We start from the raw sequence: 22461 nt of genomic DNA, 5'->3' as shown, positions 1-22461 counted from the left end.
CAGATCTACATGCTCACAATGTGTCACAATGCAAGGCGTTGAGAGCCTGTAGATCTGCTATTTTCGCTACTTTTGTACTACTTTTTTATGAAGTAGGGAATTCATTTGCGGGGGGGAAAAACCTAAAAAAGTAGAATTATGTAGGTACAAGGTTTCTGCACGACAGCAACAATATGTTGTATTGAGTGAGAAAGCTCTTGAATTCTCTATTAAGACCCCATAGTTCCCTAGTTATGAACCGTGCCAATGATCTTGGCAAGGTTCTTGGCCTGAATCTCCCCCTAGTGTGCCTCCTGTGCACACTCTCCAACAAACTCAGTATCATTCATACTTTCCATCCAAATAAAGGATATACTAAGTAAAGTGACTTATCCACTCTGCTTTAAGAAAAAATCAGTTCAGGGACTTGCTACAGTATTTGCACGCCTGGTGTCATTCCAATTGCAAAGTTTGGGCGCTGAACAGGCTTTGAGTTTCCCAGTCATTTAATTTATCTGCCCCTTCAAATCCCATCAACAGCATCTATTGTTTGGTGTGTAGTGTGTCTGTAAACTACATTACAGACTCCTGATCTTTGGATGCCACTCAAATAGAATCGGTTCTACCATCAACAGACACATTTGTGACTGTAAGCATCTCACTTAATTTCAAAGACCATCAAAGACACGGGGAGTGTCTTTGATGGCTGGTAGTGAATAGCTCGAGAAGATAGGTTTAAAAATGCCATATTTAAATCACATTGCACAGCAAGACTATACTGTTACAGTAGCATTCAGTAGTTTGTAATGCCACTGAAAGATGGACATTGACATATCTGTTTGTTTAAGGACCATTCTGCCATTCAATACATGCTATTCACAGCTTCAGCCATATTTCGTGCATAAACACACATTTTTAAAACTTTACCTGAATAATTGAGTGAATGTTGGCCAAACATAATTGTGTGGTTAAGTCGTGAACCTCTGAATGGACTATTTTCAGATTGACATCTGCACTTTAAAATGCATTAAAAATGCAACAACTCAACTTTGATTAAAATAATTAAACAAAAAAAGCCTGCACCATCATGTTCACTCTTGTTTTTACTCTGTCTCAAAATGAAAATGATTATTCAACATTTTATAAGGACCTTTCCGACTTTCTACTAGACCGTTGGTAAATGCCCTGCCAATAATGGCAAGTAGAAGTGCAGAGACGGATATGTTACAGTAAGTGAACACCACACTTTCCTCAGTGTTAATTTAACCACTTGAACCCTATCGTTCCTATTCTGGGCATAATAGGTGAACATTTGGCAGATAGAGCTCACAATGCAATGCATTGTGAGCTTGAAGATGTTTCTGTGTAGAGGGAAAAAAGGAGGGGACGAAGTATACCTGTAGACCCCTGGGGGACTCCGATTAACAAAGTATATAGGGTTTAAATTGTTTTACCTCTCCCTTACGGTCCGTTCGAGTGAATGTAAGGTTGAGGATTTTACGATGGACCATTATTTTCCTTGGAAAATTGGACCAAAATTCAGACCGAAGTCAGGACTCAATATTTCAAATTAAACAATATTCCTCTATTAAGTCTTCAGAATTTCTTTGAATCACTGGTTGAAAAAAATACTGAATGTAGAAGAGCGTGTATTATGTCAAGACAAAGAGGTTGTTAAATATATGAGCTTCCCTTCACTACATTATTTCCTGTATGTGCAGCACTCAGGGTTGCCATGGTTGATTAATTGTCTCAGCAGAAAGCTATTTAAAAGCCTAAAGTTAGCCCATGCCAGGTTTTCCAATATTTGCTTAGCTCTGTGGGCCCAGTCGCTTTCAATGTGCAGTACCCACAACCCATTCTGGAGTGAAGGCTTGCGCCACGTGGCCGCTGAGAATATCTGCGTGGTCCTACAAAACCCAACAAATGTTCTGTCTGGGACCTGTACGCAACGCTTAACCTGGTTCCCAGGCTTTTCCGTGAAAAACATAAATAAAAAAATCAGTCTGTCCTCTTGCATTATCTGTGGCTCAAGGTGCAAATGTCAAGCCCTGCTGCCTGTCCACTCCACACACACTTTCATTTTAATGCTAAAGAATAAAGTAAATATTATTCCTTGCTGCCACCAATCTTAACTCGATGGACCTATAGCTTTGGTGTGTGTGTGTGTGTGTGTGTGTGTGTGTGTGTGTGTGTGTGTGTGTGTGTGTGTGTGTGTGTGTGTGTGTGTGTGTCGTAAGGACAGAGATTTGTCATTCAGGACTAACGTGTCCTTCTCTTTATATCAGCAAATTTATCTAGCAAATTTATCTTCCCAGTGCTGCCAGAGTTCCCTGATAAGGAATATAATCATGTGCAGTGTGCACTAGTCTGGACGTAATGCAATAGATTGCATGCACATTCATGAAACGCACACGCTCACGTAAGGCACGTGCACACACATACACACAATCAGTAACACACAAACATGTTTGCGATCTGCCACGTGCAATGTGTGTGTGCTCACAAAATTAATATGCAAGACATATTGATAAGTGCCCACTTGAACATCACATACTCAGTCATTCTCACATATCAATCATGAATAATGTATCACAACTACACACACACACACACACACACACACACACACACACACACACACACACACACACACACACACACACACACACACACACACACACACACACACACACACACACACACACACACGACTAGTAATGGGAGGATGTAAGATTTGATATTTTAGCGCAATAAAGATAATTTTATCCTGGTGAATTTCCGGGTCAGGGTAATCGTAACATGCAATTTCCTGATTTATTTTGAATGATTTAAAATTGTTCTTTTATTCATTCTGCTGTCCTGTCTGTGTGATGATCTTAAAACAAAACATTCAAGTACAGCACAACTAATAGAACTGTTAGATGGTGTTAGGTGTTGGCATAAGCCTGAATCTGTCCTTGTTTGATTTTCGCTCAAAGGATAACAAAAAAAAGATGAAAATATAGCTGCAAGCAGCGATAATATGGGGCCAGGAGAGAGAAAGAGAAATGATAATTCCTTTAACAGGTCAGTTCATGAAAGTCCTTGCGGTCTTGTTTCCAATGAGTGCCTGTGAGCAATTAGGGGTTAAGAGTCTTGCTCAGGGACAAATTTCATTTCATCGACACATTTGCTGACCTGGCCTGGAATCGTACCTGGGGCAACCAGAGCCTCTGGCGCCCTAGGCGGGCTCACTAACCACTCAGCTATGGCCACCCCTCAGAGAGAGAGAGAGAGAGAGAGAGAGAGAGAGAGAGAGAGAGAGAGAGAGAGAGAGAGAGAGAGAGAGAGAGAGAGAGAGAGAGAGAGAGAGAGAGAGAGAGAGAGAGAGAGAGAGAGAGAGAGAGAGAGAGAGAGAGAGAGAGAGAGAGAGAGAGAGAGAGAGAGAGAGAGAGAGAGAGAGATAGATAGATAGATACGGAATAGATTGAAGAGACATAGAGAGAGACAAACGGAATAGATTGAAGAGACATGGAAACGGAATAGATTGAAGAGAAAGACATGGAATAGATTGAAGAGAGAGAGAGAGCGCCATGGAAACGGAATAGATTGAGTCATGTTTTTTGCATTTCAACTTAAATGAGTCTGCATCAAGTGAGGCTTGAACCGGCAACCTTACGGTCATGAAGCACTCTTTTTTTTTTAAACATCTGTTTATTGCAGTTTTGTTTTTTTTCACATAAGAATTTTTCAAAAAAAATCGACAACAGGATTTGCACAGATAAAGAAAATACAAAAAAACAACATGAAACAAAACAGAGACATACAAAACACAACAACAACATACACAACTTAACTAAACTGAATGACATACAAACAACATGAGGCTGATGACAGTACACATCCAAAGGGCAAAACGAACAGCATCAAGATCTAGTAAAATATAAAGGCATACAACAGGTACCCCTCCGGGGGCAACACAACACTATATTCACTCAGGTCATCTCATCTAGCAACCCAATGATAGGTGCATGAAGCACTCTTAGGTAGCTGCAACACTACCTATAGTGCTATATCTTTGTCCAGGCTGATATTGTCTGTTGAGGATCACAAACTCTTGCCTTCTGTCATGGCCCAAGCCCCTGTTTCACTAACACTAAGATCACTCGTTCACAAACCATTTACCAATGAAGAAATTGTACATCTCCTCAGAACCAAAATTAGTGAAAGTAGCCGATCTACAAGCTCACATACCATTAAAAGTTGTCAGATTGTACATTGGCTATTTTCACAATGAAGTATGTTATACATTGAAAAAACATACTCTCATTGCTATCTGAAAAGTTGTGAGATTGTAGATCAGCTGTATGTAAAAACACTCAATTAAGTATTTCATGTTATCTTTAACAATTGCAGATGTATTCATTGATAGTCATGTTGTGTGAAATGCAACTTAGATGAAGTCTGCACCAAGTGAGGCTTGAACTGGTGACCTTCAGGTTGTGGGGCACACATTTAAGCGAGAAGCCACCAACAGACAAGAACCTGTGAAAAAGGAGATCACACAGATCATACAGTTTCACGCAAATAGCTGAAAAATCCTGGGTTTAAGTGTTTTTCAAACTGCTCAAGATTGCGGACAATCTAAGGGCGGTGCTTACTGGTCAACGTGATAGATGTGTTCCTCATTAGTCAAGGCACATGTGTAAGCAGGTCTAATGGCTGTCGGCCAAACGAGGCATGACTTTTGCCTGTTTAAAGTTTCAATTTTCAAAAAATTGCTATAGCGCCCCCGTTTGACCAATTGGAGTAAGATTGGTTTCAGTGATATTTGGAATGGCCCTTTACATTTCTGCAAAGTTTCAAAGAATGGTAAGTCTGCATGTATGTGTTAGGGGCAGATGAATAATTGTCATAAAACTGCAATATTCATTGGCTCATTAAAGCTTCATTTTTTCACTTATGGAAGATATTTTGCAAAGGTTTTTTGGTATAGGTCCAAAGTTCATGTGTAAAAAGTTTCGTGCAGATTACTCAAAAATCCCAGGAGGAGATATTTCATATAATTCAAAATGGTGGGAGATCTAAAGGTCAGAGGTCAAAAGTCAGAGTGTGAAAGTTGTTCAGCATGAGGAGACGCATGTGTGCATCGAAGTTTCATGGCTGTAGGTGAAACAGGGCATGAGTTGTACCTGTTCAAAGTTGTCATTTTCAACTGAGTGCTATAGCGCCACCTTTTGACGAAAGATTGTGAGATTTATTTTTTGATCGTTTTTCATGACCATCTACCATATGGCCGAGTTTCATAAAAAGCGACTGCACGGTTCAGCCAGAACTGGCAAAAACGGCAGAAAAAGAAGAAGAAGAAACGGAATAATGCCAATAACAATATGGGTCCATGCTGGAAGCCTGGCCCCATAATAATATGTCGCCTATGTGGCATGCACACACATACACACACACACACACACACACACACACACACACACACAAAAACTCACGTGTGTGCTCACTTGCTCAATGCTCACACATACACTACTATTAGGTGAACGCGCTCATACTGTAACGATCACAGATCAAACGCACACACCCATGCATGCACCCATTTCACCACATCTATAGCATGGCATACATACGGTATGGCTTCCCTGTAATCGATCGCTTCGCCAGAGTGTGTAGGTTTATCCAACAACGTTCCTTCCTGCCAACGCTTTCCCTCAAGCGTCACATATTACATGTCATTAAGTGGGAAGTTGTAGACCTATAATTTCCCATTGCTATGTGTGACTTGGAGGTAAGGGGATTTGAGGGCACTGCGGCAGATCGCTTGAGGTCTGTAATATGCTAGAACAGCAATCTCCTTTATGCCGTGCTCTGGGGGGTAGAGCAGACACATTGATAGATAATGAACATCACAGTGCTTTCAATTTGGCGTGATGCATACTGTAATATATAGCGTTTACTGTCGGATACAGAATCTTGTTTCTTCGGAAGGTAGTATATAGGGGACATAATAGCTTGAAGTTGGGAAAAGATGTTTTCCTCTGCAGTCAGTTTTAAAGGTATTCTTCTTCTAGAGGTGTCTTGCCTGTTGCCTGTGTTATCGAGGCTACAGTGAGAAGAGGGTTAGCGTGGAGAGGAGGCTTGACACGCGACAACATAGAATAACTTAAAGGACCATATCACCAGCCATATTTCAGTACATAAACCTTTACAGAAACCATAGATTTTAGTTTTGCATGCAGCATGTTAAAACATTCTCCATATCATTAAATGGATAGTTTTCACACTTTGTGTACATTGGTGTCCCAAGTGGCAGCAAGAGGTAACTGTTTTGATACTTGTGCCACTGGTCAAATCAGATCTTTTAAGCTCATTGTTGTAAATGCACAGCATTATAATCTGAGGCAATGGACATACGTTTCCAATTCTAATACGATTTTGATTTGAAAATGTACAGAATTTACTTGAATAATAATTGAGTCACTGTTGGCTAAATATTTCACAATTAATAAGTCATGGACGTTTTATTTCTGTTTGTAAATTGCAGTTATCCTCTCGCAATATATACCATGTGTCCACTATGTCACATTCCACATGCTAGTTAGTGAAGTGCTGAACTATTGACTGGTTTACTGGGAAGAGAGGCACTTGCAAAGATGAGAATCAATTGAGTAGGCATGTCAAGGACTAATCCATTTTTAATTGGACGGTCAGCAGGAAGTGAAGCCTTGACATGACAGATAACCCCCCCCCACCCCCCCCCCCCCCCCCCCCCACCCCCCCCCCCCCCCCCCCACCCACTACCACCATATAGAGCATCAAAGAGCATCTCTGATGAGTCGACAGCAAACCAAAAGCATCATCTATCTATGTGAGGACCGCATATAGCGGCCAGAACCTCTAGTTTGAGAAATCTAGAGATTTTGCCAAAAAAAACACTGGTGTGTCAGTGGTTTTTACTAAATCACTAGGGATTTGTAAAACCACTAACCTGCCATTTTGGAAACTTCACTGTAACAACTTAACTACTGACTATATTTAGACCTGCTGTTGGTACTGTATTTATAGCACAGCATTGGAGTTTATGTAATTGATTGCTTTTGAGGTGATCTCATATATATATATATATATATATGTTCACGTGCAACACTGATAATAGCTTTGCATTGAGGGGGGGGAATAGGATTACACACACACACACACACACACACACACACACACACACACACACACACACACACACACACACACACACACACACACACACACACACACACACACACACACACACACACACACACACACACACACACACACACACACAGTTTCAGTACCTTTGTATTTGTGTATATTATATATATATTATATTGTATTTGTGTATAATATATTGTTTACCTGTCACAATAAGCAATATCTCTAAATGAAAAAACAACCCCCACCCTTTCCCGTCGAACCAGTTGTCGTTCTTATGATATATACTTGGCACCCCACCCTCCCCCTGCTGCGGTGTGGGGCCTGAGTCCCTCAACACAGTGACAGTAAAACTTTATGACAAAACTGCATTCAATAAATTGTCCCTGGATTTATGCATCACAAACCCCTTCTCCAGACTCCATATAACTCCCAAGTAGAGTAGCCTTCTCTGAACGTTCACACAGAATAATGGCGGGCTCCGACTTCGTGGCAATGTCATAGAAATACTAGGAAGAATTCATGAATAAAGCAATGACAAGATCTGTAGCACGGTTTCCATTGCACATGATGTGATTTACCTGTACACAGAGTCTGACTACCGCTTATGCAATGGTCCTGGAAAACTGCTTGCACAGACACCTAACTTTTGTCATGAGAACGTTGGACGATCCAGGTAGAACACTGGGGTTATCAAATGAGAAACTTCTACTCTGTACAAAACAATCTGAATCTGATCTTGATGTGTATATTTTCTTTTTTACAAAATAGAATACATTTTATTCGAACTTCTTGGATCTCCGGAAGACTGTCGGAGCACCACGGCTCTGACATTTAAGATACGACTGTACATGTATACAGTATGAATGCATATACAGTCTATCAGCAATGAATATACTGTATAAGCAATAATAGCGTTCAGCATTATCCTTAAAACGCATCAAGGTTTTGTAGTGTACATTCTAGTAGTCCATGATGTGCATGTGTGCCAGTCAACACCAGAGTCAGTAATTCAAAAGAACAGAGAGTGCCAGAGTAGCAGGAGTCATTAATCCCAAAGAACAGAGCAGACAGTGTGTGTCTTAAAGTCTCATATGGGGTCAAGATTGGTTGTGGAGCCTGATAGCTGCTGGTACAAAGGACTGTCCAAGTGGTTTTTGTGGTGTGCTGAGGGGGGCTGGCTTGGCACTCCTTGTTACTGGTTGGCTGTAATGTTGGTGCACCAGGACCTACCGTTTGTTCTACAGATGCACATGTTGTAAACCACTGGATTAGAGTGTAGCACAATGACTAAAATGTAATGTAACATTGCACTGATTTACCTCCTTAAACCAGTGGTTCTCAAACAGTGGTCCGGGGACCACCAGTGGTCCTTGAGGGGGTTCCAGGTGGTCCCCAAATGGTCCCCCAAACGATGGAGAGTTGGTAACCAAATGGGCCTTTATTAGATCTTTAACTCTTTTAAAATGAAACCAAATGGACCCGTAAGGGTCCATTTGGTTTCATTTTACGCTCTCAAGAGTTAAATTAGAATCAGAATCAGGTTTATTGTCACATCACAGGTTTACAAGGTAAAAAAGTGGGTGAAATTCGTTTTTGTACATCATTCCCATCGCAACGTTAGTTCCATAGAAAGAAGAGTGGGGAGAGAGAAGAAGAAGAGGGGAGGGGGGCAAGTGGGAAGGAGATCGAACAAGAGAACAATAGAAGGCCAAACAAGTTATCTACATATTTACAAAGTACCTGAGATAAAGAAACAAACTAAGGTGCCTGAGCATAGCAGCAATGTATGTATACTGTGCATGATATACTTATAGACGTTAAGGTGCTTAGAGAGAAAAAAAAGCGCAATAAAAAAGAAAAAAAGACAAAAAAGTTTGTGCATTATACATGGGATTAAGGTGCAAAAGGTCAGTGTGTGTCCACCTGAGGGTGGGACTGACCCTGGTATAATCCGCAAGTAGCTCCATGAGGGAGAGGAACAAAAAAAAGTAATCTGTGCCTGGTGTGGTCTACAGGTATGTCCGAGGGGGAGCTAAGTCCAAAGTCATTTGTCCCTGGTATTATTGTTAAACATCTGCATTGCTTAATTAAAGAATTGTTATTTTGATCAACGTTTGCCTGTTATGGTACCAACATCAATACAGCATGGAATTGTGGACAAAATCTTATCCAACGATAACAAAATATTCTAAAGTCTTGGGTCTGAGAGGCTAAATCTCATCAAATGGTGGCTCAAATGCCAAATGAATAATGGGCCTTGATATGAAAAGGGTTGAAAACCACTGCCTTAAACCCTATATAACCAGGCGTCTAAATGTCTTGGTCCCCTCCTTTTCTCCCTTTTCTACCAAATCTCTTCGCCGAAAATAGCTGATCTACAAGCTCACAGTTGCGACACATTGTGAGCATGTAGACGTGCTATTTTTGTGTGAATGTTGCCCTGTTTTCGCCACGTTTGCCTATTAAAAGATGCCCAGAATAGGGATGCTAGGGTTCAGGTGGTTAAACTGGACTGGTGCTTTATATCAGAGGCTGATTCAGCAGCAGAGTACTTTTTAGAATTAAAAAGCTAATTTAATACTGGAGAACAGCCAGTAAGTGGATGGCAGAATGAACACACTCTATCTATCTTACCATACATCATAGATTGAGAGTTCTACAAGAAACAGATGTGTCGACAACTTGGCAAGCTATAGTTCATGGTGTTGAACCTTGCTAGTATATCATTCTAGACCGCCTATCTGCATCACATCTAAATTGTGTGCGCATTTTCTTTCCTGCTGAGCATCGGTCCTTATGGGAGTAAACTAAGCTAAGCTGTAGGGGAGAGAGGGCTATAAGTGAGAGGAAGGGAGGGGAAAAGAAGACATAACTTACAAAAGAAAGGCTAAAAGTGCAGTTTTCACCTCTTTGCGAATTCCCAGTACTGCAGCAGAATATCAGCATATACGTGAACAGCAGTTAATGCTAAGTAGTTTTTCTTGCAGAAGGCCAGGCCTTCAAAATGCTAATGACCAAATTTGCCGTTCACACCCGGGGGCCTTTTCAGTGAATCTGTTTCAACCAAGACAGGTCCCTCGTTATTTCATCCTCAACAATAGTGCTGCTCAACTGAACGTGAACGTGTACGTGTTGCTGAGTGCATCTGTGTGTGTGTGCGCACGTGGGCGTGTGTGTGTGTGTGCGCGTGTGCGTGTGTGTGTGTCTTTGTGCAGGTGCGCAATGCTTATGCAGTTAAGTATGTAGTGTGCATGTTCTCAAGCCTTATCTGAAGACATCTGCCAAGGGAACTGATTTAGGACTTTAATACGGCTCTCACACGGATTGACCCTAGTTTAACCCGTCAGAGAGGACACAGAAAGGACCCTCCAGCAGCCGGCATTATTCAGGCGTTGTATGGAGGGGAGACTCTCCAAGGTCACGTATGGTAACACGTAACCGGCAAAAAGGAATCTGAATATTCACCAAGGCTGTTCCTCAATACCAAGAACACACACAACAGATTTCTTGGAGGCTTTCCAAGTTAACTTGAGAGAACAGAGAAGACCAAGGAATATTATTGTCTCATATTATGGTAATGCCTGGGTGAATCCTCCAACCTGCATTCATAATAAATGTTATAAATGTAGGTAAATTAAATGAAAACATTTCCCTATATTTTGTTGAACCTAAGAAACCAAAGTCTAAAAAATACATACGCCAGAAAGAACTTCTGGAAACATTTACTTTCATGCGTTTTATTCTGTCTGATATATCTACAGTAGGCTATATACATGTACTTGTGTATAAATGAAAGCGAGTAAAAGTAATACCATTTCAATGCAATAACTGTGGAACATGATAAGATTAAGTTAGCGCTGCCTAGTCTGATCGCTTCGCTGCCGAGTGATGACGCATATGGAATCAGCCAGTGGTTGAAAGTAACTAAGTACATTTACTTAAGTAATGTACTTGTGTACAATTTTGAGGTACTTTTACTTTACTGGAGTATTTCCAATTTTCAGTTCTACTCCACTACAGCTCAGAGGCAAATGTTGTACTTTTACTCCACTACAATTATTTGAAAACTTGAGTTACTAGTTACTTTACTGTAGATTTAGATTATAGTTCTACAAGCTCACAATGCGTCGCGATGCGACACATTGTGAGCTTGTAGATCTGCTATTTTCAAATGATTTTTATACATTAGATACATTTGAAAACTTGTGAAATGGGACATTCTGCATAATGAGTATACTTTCTACTTTTGGTGCTTTAAATACATTTGTACACCTGAATCTTTTCTGTTACTATAACAACAAGACAAACCCGCCCCTTCTTTAACTTTAATACACTCATTATGACACATCCAAGTTTGGCAGCTTAACTTACTTTGTCATAATAAAGTGTATTCATGGTATTCAAATTTTGTTTACTGAATTTTCATTGTTGCAGTCGGAGGGCTTACAGCTACCAATTAGACTGCAGTCAACTTTATGGGTTTGCAGTTTCATCTGAATTGCCTTGGTATCCTAACTTATTCTGACGATCAAGCATTTCACAGATTCAGAATAATGACATTCCTCGGTTTTGGGTCGGATGAGGACATAACAGAATCTAGGCACTTTAGATAATACCCCCAAATGACTTTTTTTCTATCGATTAGTCACCCCATGGAGACTTGAATTCATGGATATTTATTTGTTTTTGTCGCATTCCTGAGCCAATAATTTGATGGACCGTCCGCTGGTCATCAAATTATTGGCTTAGGAATGTGACAAAAACAACAACTTATCCATGAATTCAAGTCTCCATGGGGTGACTAATCGATAGGAAAAAGGTTATTCTTTGGGTGAACTATCCCTTTAAGCGTGTTTAAGAGAAAGGTAGGGATGTGGTGATTCCTCACAGACTAGATGAATGTTGGACATACATTGTCAGTTGCAGTGAAAGAACCAGTAACATGTTGATATTGTTCACTTTAGTTACATAACAAGCACCGAGATGCTTACTTAAATATGCTGTATGTAATGTAACACATTTAAATTTAAAATATTTCAAACTGTCTTTGGCTTTGCCAGAAATACATTTGATTTTTTCCTTGAGAGTAACAGATTTAAACATGAAGCATGCGATCACACAACAATTATTAATATTTGTCAAAAGTATGCTACTGTATACCATTAGCTACCAAGCATTTATCAGCAGAGTTGAGAGACTGTATTTTAAATGTCACTGAAAGTCAATTCCCTGTTAATTCACTCCAAGTTGGCTACGCTGATAGAGCTATCATGATATGGGCTTGAAAAGGTCACGTCAAATGTGTATTACAGTACATTGATTGATTGAATAATTTATTAACAGTTTGCAAAAAGAACAGAGGTACAGTTATACAATAATGCTAAAAGGATAACACAAAAAGCCCTGAGGGCTTGTTTCCATTGTGGTGCTGTGTATTCAATTCATCAAGAACTACAGTATAAAGGCATTCAATCAATACTATACAAGAAATCATCAATACTAGGAGCCGTAAAAGTATATTTACAAAAATATATATAATATTTACAGTCCAGTTGCAAATTGCAGACAGGTGCTCTTTTTTGGCAGTTTTGAAGGAGGGTAGGGAGTCGCACTTTTTGATGGCTGTTGGTAGGACATTCCACATTTGGTGGCATAAAAGTAGAATTAATTCATCCCCATGTTCGTGCCGAATCTGGGGGGAATGAGATCACTGAAGCTCCGTCTGGTGTTGTGCCCGTGGGCTCTTTTGAAGTAGTTAGACAGGTACATGGGCACTGGTCCATTGAGTATCTTGAAAACCAGGCCCATGGCAAGTTGCTGTACTCTGTCCTCTACCCTGAACATAAGTGGATATTTTGCTGGAAAATGACAAAACATCCCCCTAAGACAAAAGTCAGCATGCGCAACTATTAGAAACACCGTTGAGAAAAGAGAACAGCCCTCGTCGAGTGTCCCAAGGTCACTGTAGTCCAAGATGGCAAGGGCCTTCCTAACCACAGGATGTTAGTCACCACAGGCCCTTGGCACAAACTGGCCCCACTTGTGGTGCCTAGCTGGAGGCCGTCTCTCTCTCACACTTCCCTTATGTCTCTCACTGTTTTCTCTTTCTCATTAGGCTTCCTTCTGTCACTGTTTCCCTATTTTTGTCTTCTGATGTTTTACCTCCCTCATTAGGTTGGTTACCCTTCCTCTGTCCTTTAATTATATATTTTTTATGTCTCTGCCTCGCTCCTCTTACGATAGTTGTCTTTGTCTGATTAGGGCTTTCCCCATCTGTCCTTCAGTAATTAATAATATAGTAAATACTTTGTCTACATCTGTGATTTTTTAACCAAGTAATACACTGCAGCAGGATTAGCTCACAAACCAACACACAGCTGTATTAGGCCAACGTAACATCAGCTAGCACTGTGGGGAGTGCATTCTGCAGGTGCGAAGGAAGAGGATGAAATAGTCAGACTAACTAACCTGAACTAACTGTGGCATCTCAGGAAAACGAGGAAATGGCATATCACTGAGGTGTTGTTTTTTTACAATACCATATTGATTTGGACACAAAGATTGCTTTTTTTTGCCTCAACTCCCCTTCCGACATCGTCCGGCACTCTCTTTCTCTCCTTATCAGCTTTTATTGAGTTTGGGTCTACAACTGAGCAAGGACCCTCGCCTCCACCAACATCTCACGATATTGGCTCGTCCGTCATCTCCACCTATAGATGACAAAAAAAACGGCGTGCTGCCGAAACAGACGTGAGAGAGTCTGCGATGGGCGGGCGGGGGAGCCGCGTCTGCGCGCTCCGCGCTGTGATGAATGAGTTCTTTAGGGGCCTCGTGCCACCAAAGTTTTAGAGCAGTAATTTAGTTTAATGACTCGGAGCCTTTTCGGTGCATTGCCAGGGGAAGAGGGGAGCACGACTGCAGCCAGGGTCTCCATTATAGGCCTGCTGTGGGGCAGGGAGGTGGGTGTGTTGTTGTATTTTTTCCACATCACCACTTCACCCTTGGCTGAAAACGGTCCAGAAGACAGGCTGGTAACAAACTGCCCCTCTTAAGATCTGTGTAGTGTTGATGTACCTGCATGGTCCAAAATTAAAACAGGCTAAGTACCAAATGCAGATCGATTTTTCATTTGGAGCAAGATTCGGAAACTACGGTCCGACACTTAAGCGGGTGGCTTTTTTTTTTGCAAAGAAATATCAGCATTGATGGTTCAGCAATTCACAAATCAATCGTGCTGCAACGCATTTCGAGCCTGTAGATCGGCTATTTTCGATGCGTGACAACAGCATGCTATCCAACTATAAAAAATTGGATTCATAAAATTGGCATCATAAAATGTTGATGTCCTGTGTGAGAGAGAGAGAGAGAGAGAGAGAGAGAGAGAGAGAGAGCGAGAGCGAGAGCGAGAGCGAGAGCGAGAGCGAGAGAGATCATTAGATGTGGTTAGGACTGTGGTCACGATGTCTACTGTGTTTCTGTAATTGTGTGTACTTGTGTGCGTTCGTGTGTCTGTGTGACGTTGTTTTGGGAATAGCACAGTGACAGTAGTTGAATTTTATTACTGCAATAGCCAAGGCTGCAAACAGCAGTACGGTAATCTCTCTCCCTCTTTCAAACCCCGTTTCTTCCTCCCCCATCTGTCAGTAAACAGACGTCAGCCGGTTTTGCATCCTTCAGCATGCAGACAGTCCGAGCGTCTTTGGTTCCGAAGCCTATTGGCATTGAGCTGCAATCACACTTCTGGCCCCACGCTCTTCTCACTGTATCTTTTCATCCCCTCGTTGATTGATATGTCTGGATTGTCCAGACTTTGTCAGGTTGTATTATTTAGCTTGGAGTGCATTGTGTGTAAGCTCCATGCAACTGGATTCAAATCCAGGGGTACACTACAAAATAATTGAGCTCTCACCCAAAAGGATTATTCAATTGTGCAATTCTCGTGGCTATAGTCAGCAAAGGGTCCACCCCTCGGGTGCCTACTAATGGCCAGTGACCATCAGTTATATTAGCACAAATTGTGAACCGCCCTCTTAACCCATTAAGAATGTTAAGACAGGGAAAGCATCCGTGTCATTTTTAGATTTCTTTGGCTATTCAAAAATAGCAGATATACGAGCTCATAGCGTGGCACTCGGTGCCGCACTATGAGCTTGTAGATCTGCTATTTTAGAAAAAACATGATTTATTTTTTTAGCAAATCTTTTAATATATATATTTTATATCAAACATTTTTTACTCAAATCTTTGCTTCTGGGGATTCTACAAAATGTCTTCTAAATCCTAATAGTTTTCTTTTTTTTAAACGTATGGTGATATAATCAGTGGTTTTTCATGTCAAGGACCCCCAAAATGATATGTATTTGGCCGCGGACCCCCATCTCAAAATATGTTGTTCCAGGGACCACCAGAAGCAAAGATTTTAGTTTAAAAAAATATATATATATCAAAGATTTGCACACATAAAAAAAAAAAAAGCAGATCTACAAGCCCATAGCGTGGCACTCGTGCCACGCTATGAGCTTGTAGAGCTGCAATTTTTTGAATAGCCAAAGATATCTTAAAATGACATAGATGCGTTCCCGGTCTTAATGGATTAAGTTAGCCACAAAAGTAACACTTATCTCATCCACTTCACATGAAAAGCCTCGGATCACCTGCTCGTCGTTCTCCTCGTCGTTACCTGCCATGTTGTCTCCTTCTTTAGTTCTGAGAAGCCTCTTAGGTTGACATGTGTCTGAATACAGATCACGTAACAGTTGTGAGCGTCGTTCTGGTTTCTGATGTCTGTGCTCCTCGTTCACCCGTCCTCATTTAGATTCCATTGCCATCTCAGTTTTCACTCAGCAAGGCTTTTGGAGACAGGCTACTTTAAGCTATTCAATCCGGGAACGCATCTGTGTCATTTTAGATTTGAGCTATAACCATTATTCTATTCTTTGGCTATAAAAAAATAGCAGATATACAAGATCATAGCACGGCACAAAGTCTCGCTATGAGCTTGTAGATCTGCTATTTTTGAAAAAACGTTAACATTGGTTTGTGCAAATCTTTGAATACATACATTTTTTTAAACAACATTTTTAACTCAAGTCTTTGCTTCTGGGGGTCCCTGGAACAAAATATTTTGATGGGCGGGCGGCGGCCAAATACATATCATTTTGGGGGGTTCTTGACATGAAAAAGTTTGAGCACCACTGATATAGCAACATAAGTTTTTCAGAAAACTGTTATAGGATTTAGAAGACATTTGTAGAATCGGCCTCAGGTCTAAATGGGTTAAAAGAGAGATGCAGCACTGTATCAAGGCGTTTATGACATTTCCCAAGTGGAGTGCTCGTGCATCACTGATGATTTTCAAGTATACTTTTCTTGCCCAAAAGCAGAATTGATAAATGTTGTACTGAGACTTAATGTAACTCAACCCAGCTCTCGCAAGCTATTGCACAACAAAAATGTGAATCAATGACAGAAATAATTGCTTTCCTTTGCACATTCATTAAAAAAATTAAATAAACATTTCTCTGCATTAATGGGTTTATATCAAATAGTTTACAGGGCAGTTAAATCAGAAGAATTAAACTGATATATAGATAAGCTTTTGGTCATTAGCCGAGTGTGTCAACATTTGCAACAGGAGGAGTGGAACTTAAGTGTCAGAAAATAAATGTGGTCTTTGAATTAGTTTCTCACAGAAGAAAAAGAAAACTTTAGTAAAAGGGTTATTGTTTGGGCAACAAGGAATCTTCCTATAGTGATGGTACACAATAAAATCCTCAAGTGTTTAACACAGAAGGCCCTATCTTGCGCGTCTCATTTCCAGGTCTTAGATGGTAATTAAGTAATAACTCCACCATTGTATCACTATTTTGCAACCCGCGCTGAATGCAAACACTTAAGACTTAAAGGAGTAGTTCACCCCAAAAATGGCTTATTTTCTATCAATTACACACCCCATGATGCCTTGGATTCATGGAGATTTTCTTTTGTTTTTGTCGCATTCCTAAGCCAATAATTTGATGACCGGCAGACTCAGAGTCCTACTATTCGACTCAAAGAGTCCTACTATTCGACTCAAAGAGTCCTACTATTCGACTCAAAGAGTCTCCTACTCAAAGAGTCTCCTACTTACCGATGACCCGGTCATCAAATTATTGGTTTAGGAATGCAACAAAAACAAAAAAATCTCCAGGTATATTTAGTGCCTTGTTTATATGTTAATTAAGGGCGCTTTGCGGTATCTGCTATTTTACACCTTGACTTATCAAGACTCACCGCATACAGTAGCGCTAAGACGTCCTCAGGACCACGTCTTAAGTGTGAACAAAATGTTTTGGCTTGTAGGACAGTTTAATTAAACAGACAGATCTGTTTCTGTTTCTCTCTCTCTCTCCAAACGTGCATGCACTTTTACCCCCGCCTATTAGTGATACGCGGGTCGGGTTTTTTCATGACCCGCCCCGCCCCGCGACGGAACCCAACCCGCCTCAACCCGCCCCGCGAACCCATATATAAATCTATGGATTAACCCGCCCCGCGACCCGCGATTTTCTTTTTTTTTCTGTAAAATCATGGTTAGAAAATAATCCCCAAGTGTATTCAAATTATTTTATTGTTATTATTCTTATTCTTATTAGGAATAAAGACAAAACAAGAGCATGTGATTTTATTTATTTTTTGGCGTGTGAGAGCGGCTGACCTGCTCACCCGCAGCCCGCATAAAATTCTCCGAAATTCTGACTTGACCCACCCGCGCCGCGGGTTGACCCGCGGGTCCCGCGGGTTACGGGTCAACCCGCGCATCACTACCGCCTATGCTGCAGAAAAACATCTGATCTACAAGTTCACAACGCGCCGCAGTGTGACGCCTTGTGAACTTGGAGAAGCTCAGATATGAATTAGGAACAAGTAGGATATGAAGAACCCGTGCACATTTTGCAGATGTCTTTCCAAATAGCCACTGTGAGGAAATACTGAGAGGAAGAATCATTTTCATGCGGCTGATGAAAAATTATGTTAATACAAGGCAATCAAGTGTTATAGCTCTGAATAAAAATGTCGGACCTTTGTTCCATAATGCAAGAAGGGAAGATAACACCGCCTGCCTGTTGCGATCAGCGCATCTTGATCTCAATGGGAATGGCAGCCGATACTCTGATTAGTTTAATTATGTTACGCCCCAAACCACACCCATGACTAATCCAGGGCCGTTAAGCGCGTACCCGTACCGCCTCGGCACTACCTCGGCGCAATGTGCATTTTACCGTCCTCAAAATAGCAAACCAGCATTGACCACACCTCCAGGTCTTACGTTAAGACATACCGTAAGACCTGGCGGTGTAGGGCCCAGAGTGTACAAATGGAACCAAATGAACCCATAAGGGCACTCATACTTTTACAGTGTAGCATTGATACTAACCAAGGATGCTTTACAACATTGGTTCCCAAACCTTTTCAGACCCAAAAGATACATTTGGTGTCTCACCAGGAACCAAAGTTACAAAACAAATCCATTATGAATTAACCATTTAAAGGCATAATTTAAGTCATACAGGTATTTACTCGGGACATGTAAAAATGGGTCCTCGGCCAGAAAATGGGTCCCGACTCATTGTTTGAGAAACCCTTTACAAAATGAGCTCTTCTCCATTATCCACCAACACCTGTGTCTCATAAATCACTGTAATGGATCCTGGTGCTTTTCCAATCACGTTGAGCAAACGGCACGCTACTTAACGTCCTATTTGCTAACCCGGAGAGTGGAAAAGGATACAGACGATGTTGGTTAAAAATCAGGGGTGTGAATTTCCCTCCTCTACACATCCTCTAACCAGCCGACACGAACGAATTGAGTCGTCGCGCGGCTTAATAAAACAAAAACATTTACCTGACAGATTTTTTTTTTCTTCCCTTCTGTGTAAAACAAGGGGGGTATTTCTAACGCTGTCAATGGATAGCAACTTTCCCCTTCCTGTCCTGTCCTTTCGTTTACCTTTAGATTTGAACCTGATAAACCTTTCAAAAAAATGAAAAATAACTTGTGCTGACACAGAGAGGATGGGTCAAAACCACTGCGGGCCACTTGTGTTGAAATATTTAGGTGGCAGATGCATGTTGGATCTATTCTGGTGTTTAGGAATTCATAACATGTTCCTGGCACAGCAGAAATATGGCTTGAGTACTTCACACATAAGCAGTACTGTATGTGTGGGCGGGTGGGCACTCCCATGTGGACTATACACTATGGAGGATAGGATACTGTATGCCTTTGAACCGTGTGTTTGTGTCTATTTCTGTCACTGGAGAGAAATCAAACAGATTTCACTTGCGTGAATAAGCCTAGTGGTAGATATTGTTGATATTTTAAATTAAACAAAGTATCCGTATATTACCTTTGTAATGTACATGGTAGGCAGTGGATTCAATAACTAAAATCAGTTTGCGTATATCCTCTTCTAAATGGCAAAATCCTGTGTTAAATTAACTCTACACACCTACAAGTTTGATATACATCTATCACAGTGTCAGTGTCATAAGCATTGTAATATTTATGTAAATTGCAATCATAATTATTATGTTAATCGCAATTATTTGTATGACAATTAATCATCAATTAAAATGTCATGATCGTGACAGCAATAACCAAGTCCTATTTCCTCTCTTCCAGGCCATGGAACCAAAGGGGTGTTCGAGTTGCTGGCGGGATGGAGGAGAACGCGAGAAAACCTTCCCTTCAAGGAGCGCGTGGCGGATGCCTTTGCAGACGTGATGGTATGCTACACCATGACCAGCTCACTCTACATCATCACCTTCGGTATGGGCGCCAGCCCCTTCACAAATATCGAGTCAGTGAAGATCTTCTGCCAGAGCATGTGCATCGCCATCCTGGTCAACTACTTCTATGTTTTCTCCTTCTACGGTTCGTGCCTGGTGTTCGCCGGGCAGCTCGAGCAGAATCGCTACCACAGCGTCTTCTGCTGCAAGATCCCCTCGGTGGAGTACCTAGACCGCCAGCCCACGTGGTTCAAAACCATGATGAGCGACGGCCACGACCTGTCCACACACCATGACACCATCCCGTACCAGAACCACTTCATCCAGCACTTCCTGCGGGAGCACTACACAGAGTGGATTACTAACACTTACGTCAAACCCTTCGTCGTCATCCTCTATCTGATCTACGCTTCCTTCTCCTTCATGGGATGTTTACAAATCAGTGATGGGTCAAACGTCGTGAACCTGCTGGCAAGTAACTCTCCGAGCGTGTCTTTTGCGCTCACCCAGCAGAAGTACTTCAGTAACTACAGCCCTGTTATTGGGTTCTACATTTACGAACCCATTGAGTACTGGAATGCCACGGTGCAGGAGCACCTGAAGACACTGAGTCACGGCTTCAACAAGATCTCCTGGATGGACAACTTCTTCCACTACCTGCGGGTGGCAAATGTGACCGCGTCGACCAAGAACGACTTCATCAACATCCTAAAGGGCTCCTTCCTACGCAGCCCGGAGTACCAGCACTTCACCGAGGACATCATCTTCTCCAAGAACCGCGAGAGCAACGAGTACGACATCATCGCCTCGCGCATGTACCTGGTGGCACGCACCACCGAGAAGAAGCGCGAGGAGGTGGTGGAGCTGCTGGAGAAGCTGCGTCCGCTGATGCTGATCAACAGCATCAAGTTCATCGCCTTCAACCCCACCTTCGTCTTCATGGACCGCTACAGCTCCTCGGTCATATCGCCCATCCTTACCTCAGGCTTCAGCGTGCTCACCATTCTCATCCTCACGTTCTTTCTCGTCATCAACCCACTGGGGAACTTTTGGCTCATCCTGACGGTCACGTCTGTGGAGCTGGGCGTGCTGGGTCTGATGACCCTCTGGAACGTCAGCATGGACAGCATCTCAATCCTGTGCCTTATTTATACGCTGAACTTCGCCATGGATCACTGTGCGCCGCACCTGTACACTTTTGTGCTGGCCACTGAACACACAAGGACGCAGTGCATCAAGTCGGCACTGGAGGAGCACGGGGCAGCCGTGTTGCAGAACGCTTCCTGCTTCGTTATCGGGATGATGCCCCTGGTTTTCGTGCCTTCCAACCTGACCTACACGCTGTTCAAGTGCTCACTCCTGACCGCAGGCTGCACCGTGCTGCACTGCTTCGTCATGATGCCTGTCTTCCTCACCTTCTTCCCGCCGTCCAAAAAGAGACAGAAGAAGAAGAAGCGAGCCAAGCGGAAAGAGCGGGAGGCGGAACGAGAACGCGAGCGGGAACGGGAGGAGATTGAGTGCATCGAAGTCAGGGAGAACCCCGATCATGTGACTAACGTCTGAGTCGGGCGTAACGTGAAAAAGTGAGCTTCGGCAGGTATCCATCAAGTGATTGGTGGATGAGAGGTGTTTGGCTGTCCAATAGTGAGGAGGCACCTCTCGGGGGGGGTCCAGAGGTCTCTGAGATGACCCCTGACCTGATAATGTGGGGGCGAGGCACTCGTGAACCCCAAGCCAATAGCAGCCATGCTGGCCAGAGTAGGGAGCAGCCCAATTGATCAGTCCTTCAGTCTGGACAGTGTATCTCATTTGCACAACCTGCAAAATGCTCACGGTCCTAAAGCTCTTTCCCAGATATTCCTAAAGTAAAAACAACAATTCATATGTACTAGGACCAATACTTACCTAACAATACCTAATATATGTTCAGACTGTAATACTGCAGTCAAAAGAGAAAAGGAGTAAGGAATATTGAAGCTTCTGAAGGGAAGCGTTCTCACTTACGGTATTCATCAAATTCGTTCATGGGATGTGATGAAAAGAGGCTCCTTCTGATTAGACTGTGGTTTTCAATTTAAAATGGAGTGGAGATTTACTCTTGAAAGAAAGCAACCAAAACCTTTTATTAGAGGGGAAACATTGGACCGACAGCACATTGCATGCTTTTCTCTAACACTAAAATAGTTGAATAAAACAGCTGAACTCAGCAGATGGCATACACTGTGTCCATTATGAAGAATTACTGTATCTTGCACATTACATCATGTGAGCTGAATTGTCAAGGTTAATTTAAGCAGGGGAGAAAACTAAATGTCTGCTTTATTTCAGAACATAATAGTGGCGAATGGCGCCACAGGGGGCTGCAACACATGACAAGTGCATGAAGTATAGGCGTGATAAGACACTGTTCAGATGGCAGTACAGGGAGAGACGGTGCACCACCTAAGTAAATCCTAAACAGCTTTTGCACCAAACCACACGGTAAAATCCTGAGTGTTAATTTAACTCTGAGAGTGTACAAATGCACACTGT

General features: G+C 42.0%; 1 protein-coding gene across 1 annotated transcript in view; it reads left to right on the top strand.

The window, feature by feature from the left end:
• ptchd4 (patched domain containing 4) overlaps positions 1–21492 on the top strand; it is a gene marked incomplete at its 3' end in the record, with an annotated part of 44814 nt that extends 23322 nt beyond the window's left edge. The window contains exon 3 of the mRNA XM_084082818.1: positions 19823–21492. Within this exon, the coding sequence (XP_083938944.1) occupies positions 19823–21492 (1670 nt within the window). The remainder of the gene's footprint in view (positions 1–19822) is intronic.
• Between the last annotated feature and the right edge of the window lie 969 nt (positions 21493–22461).

This window comes from Gymnoscopelus microlampas, assembly GCF_963454915.1.
Source record: "Gymnoscopelus microlampas genome assembly, chromosome: 16".
Lineage (NCBI taxonomy): Eukaryota > Metazoa > Chordata > Actinopteri > Myctophiformes > Myctophidae > Gymnoscopelus > Gymnoscopelus microlampas.
Note: the sequence above shows the minus strand (reverse complement) of the source record. Positions and strands in the feature narration are given on the sequence as shown.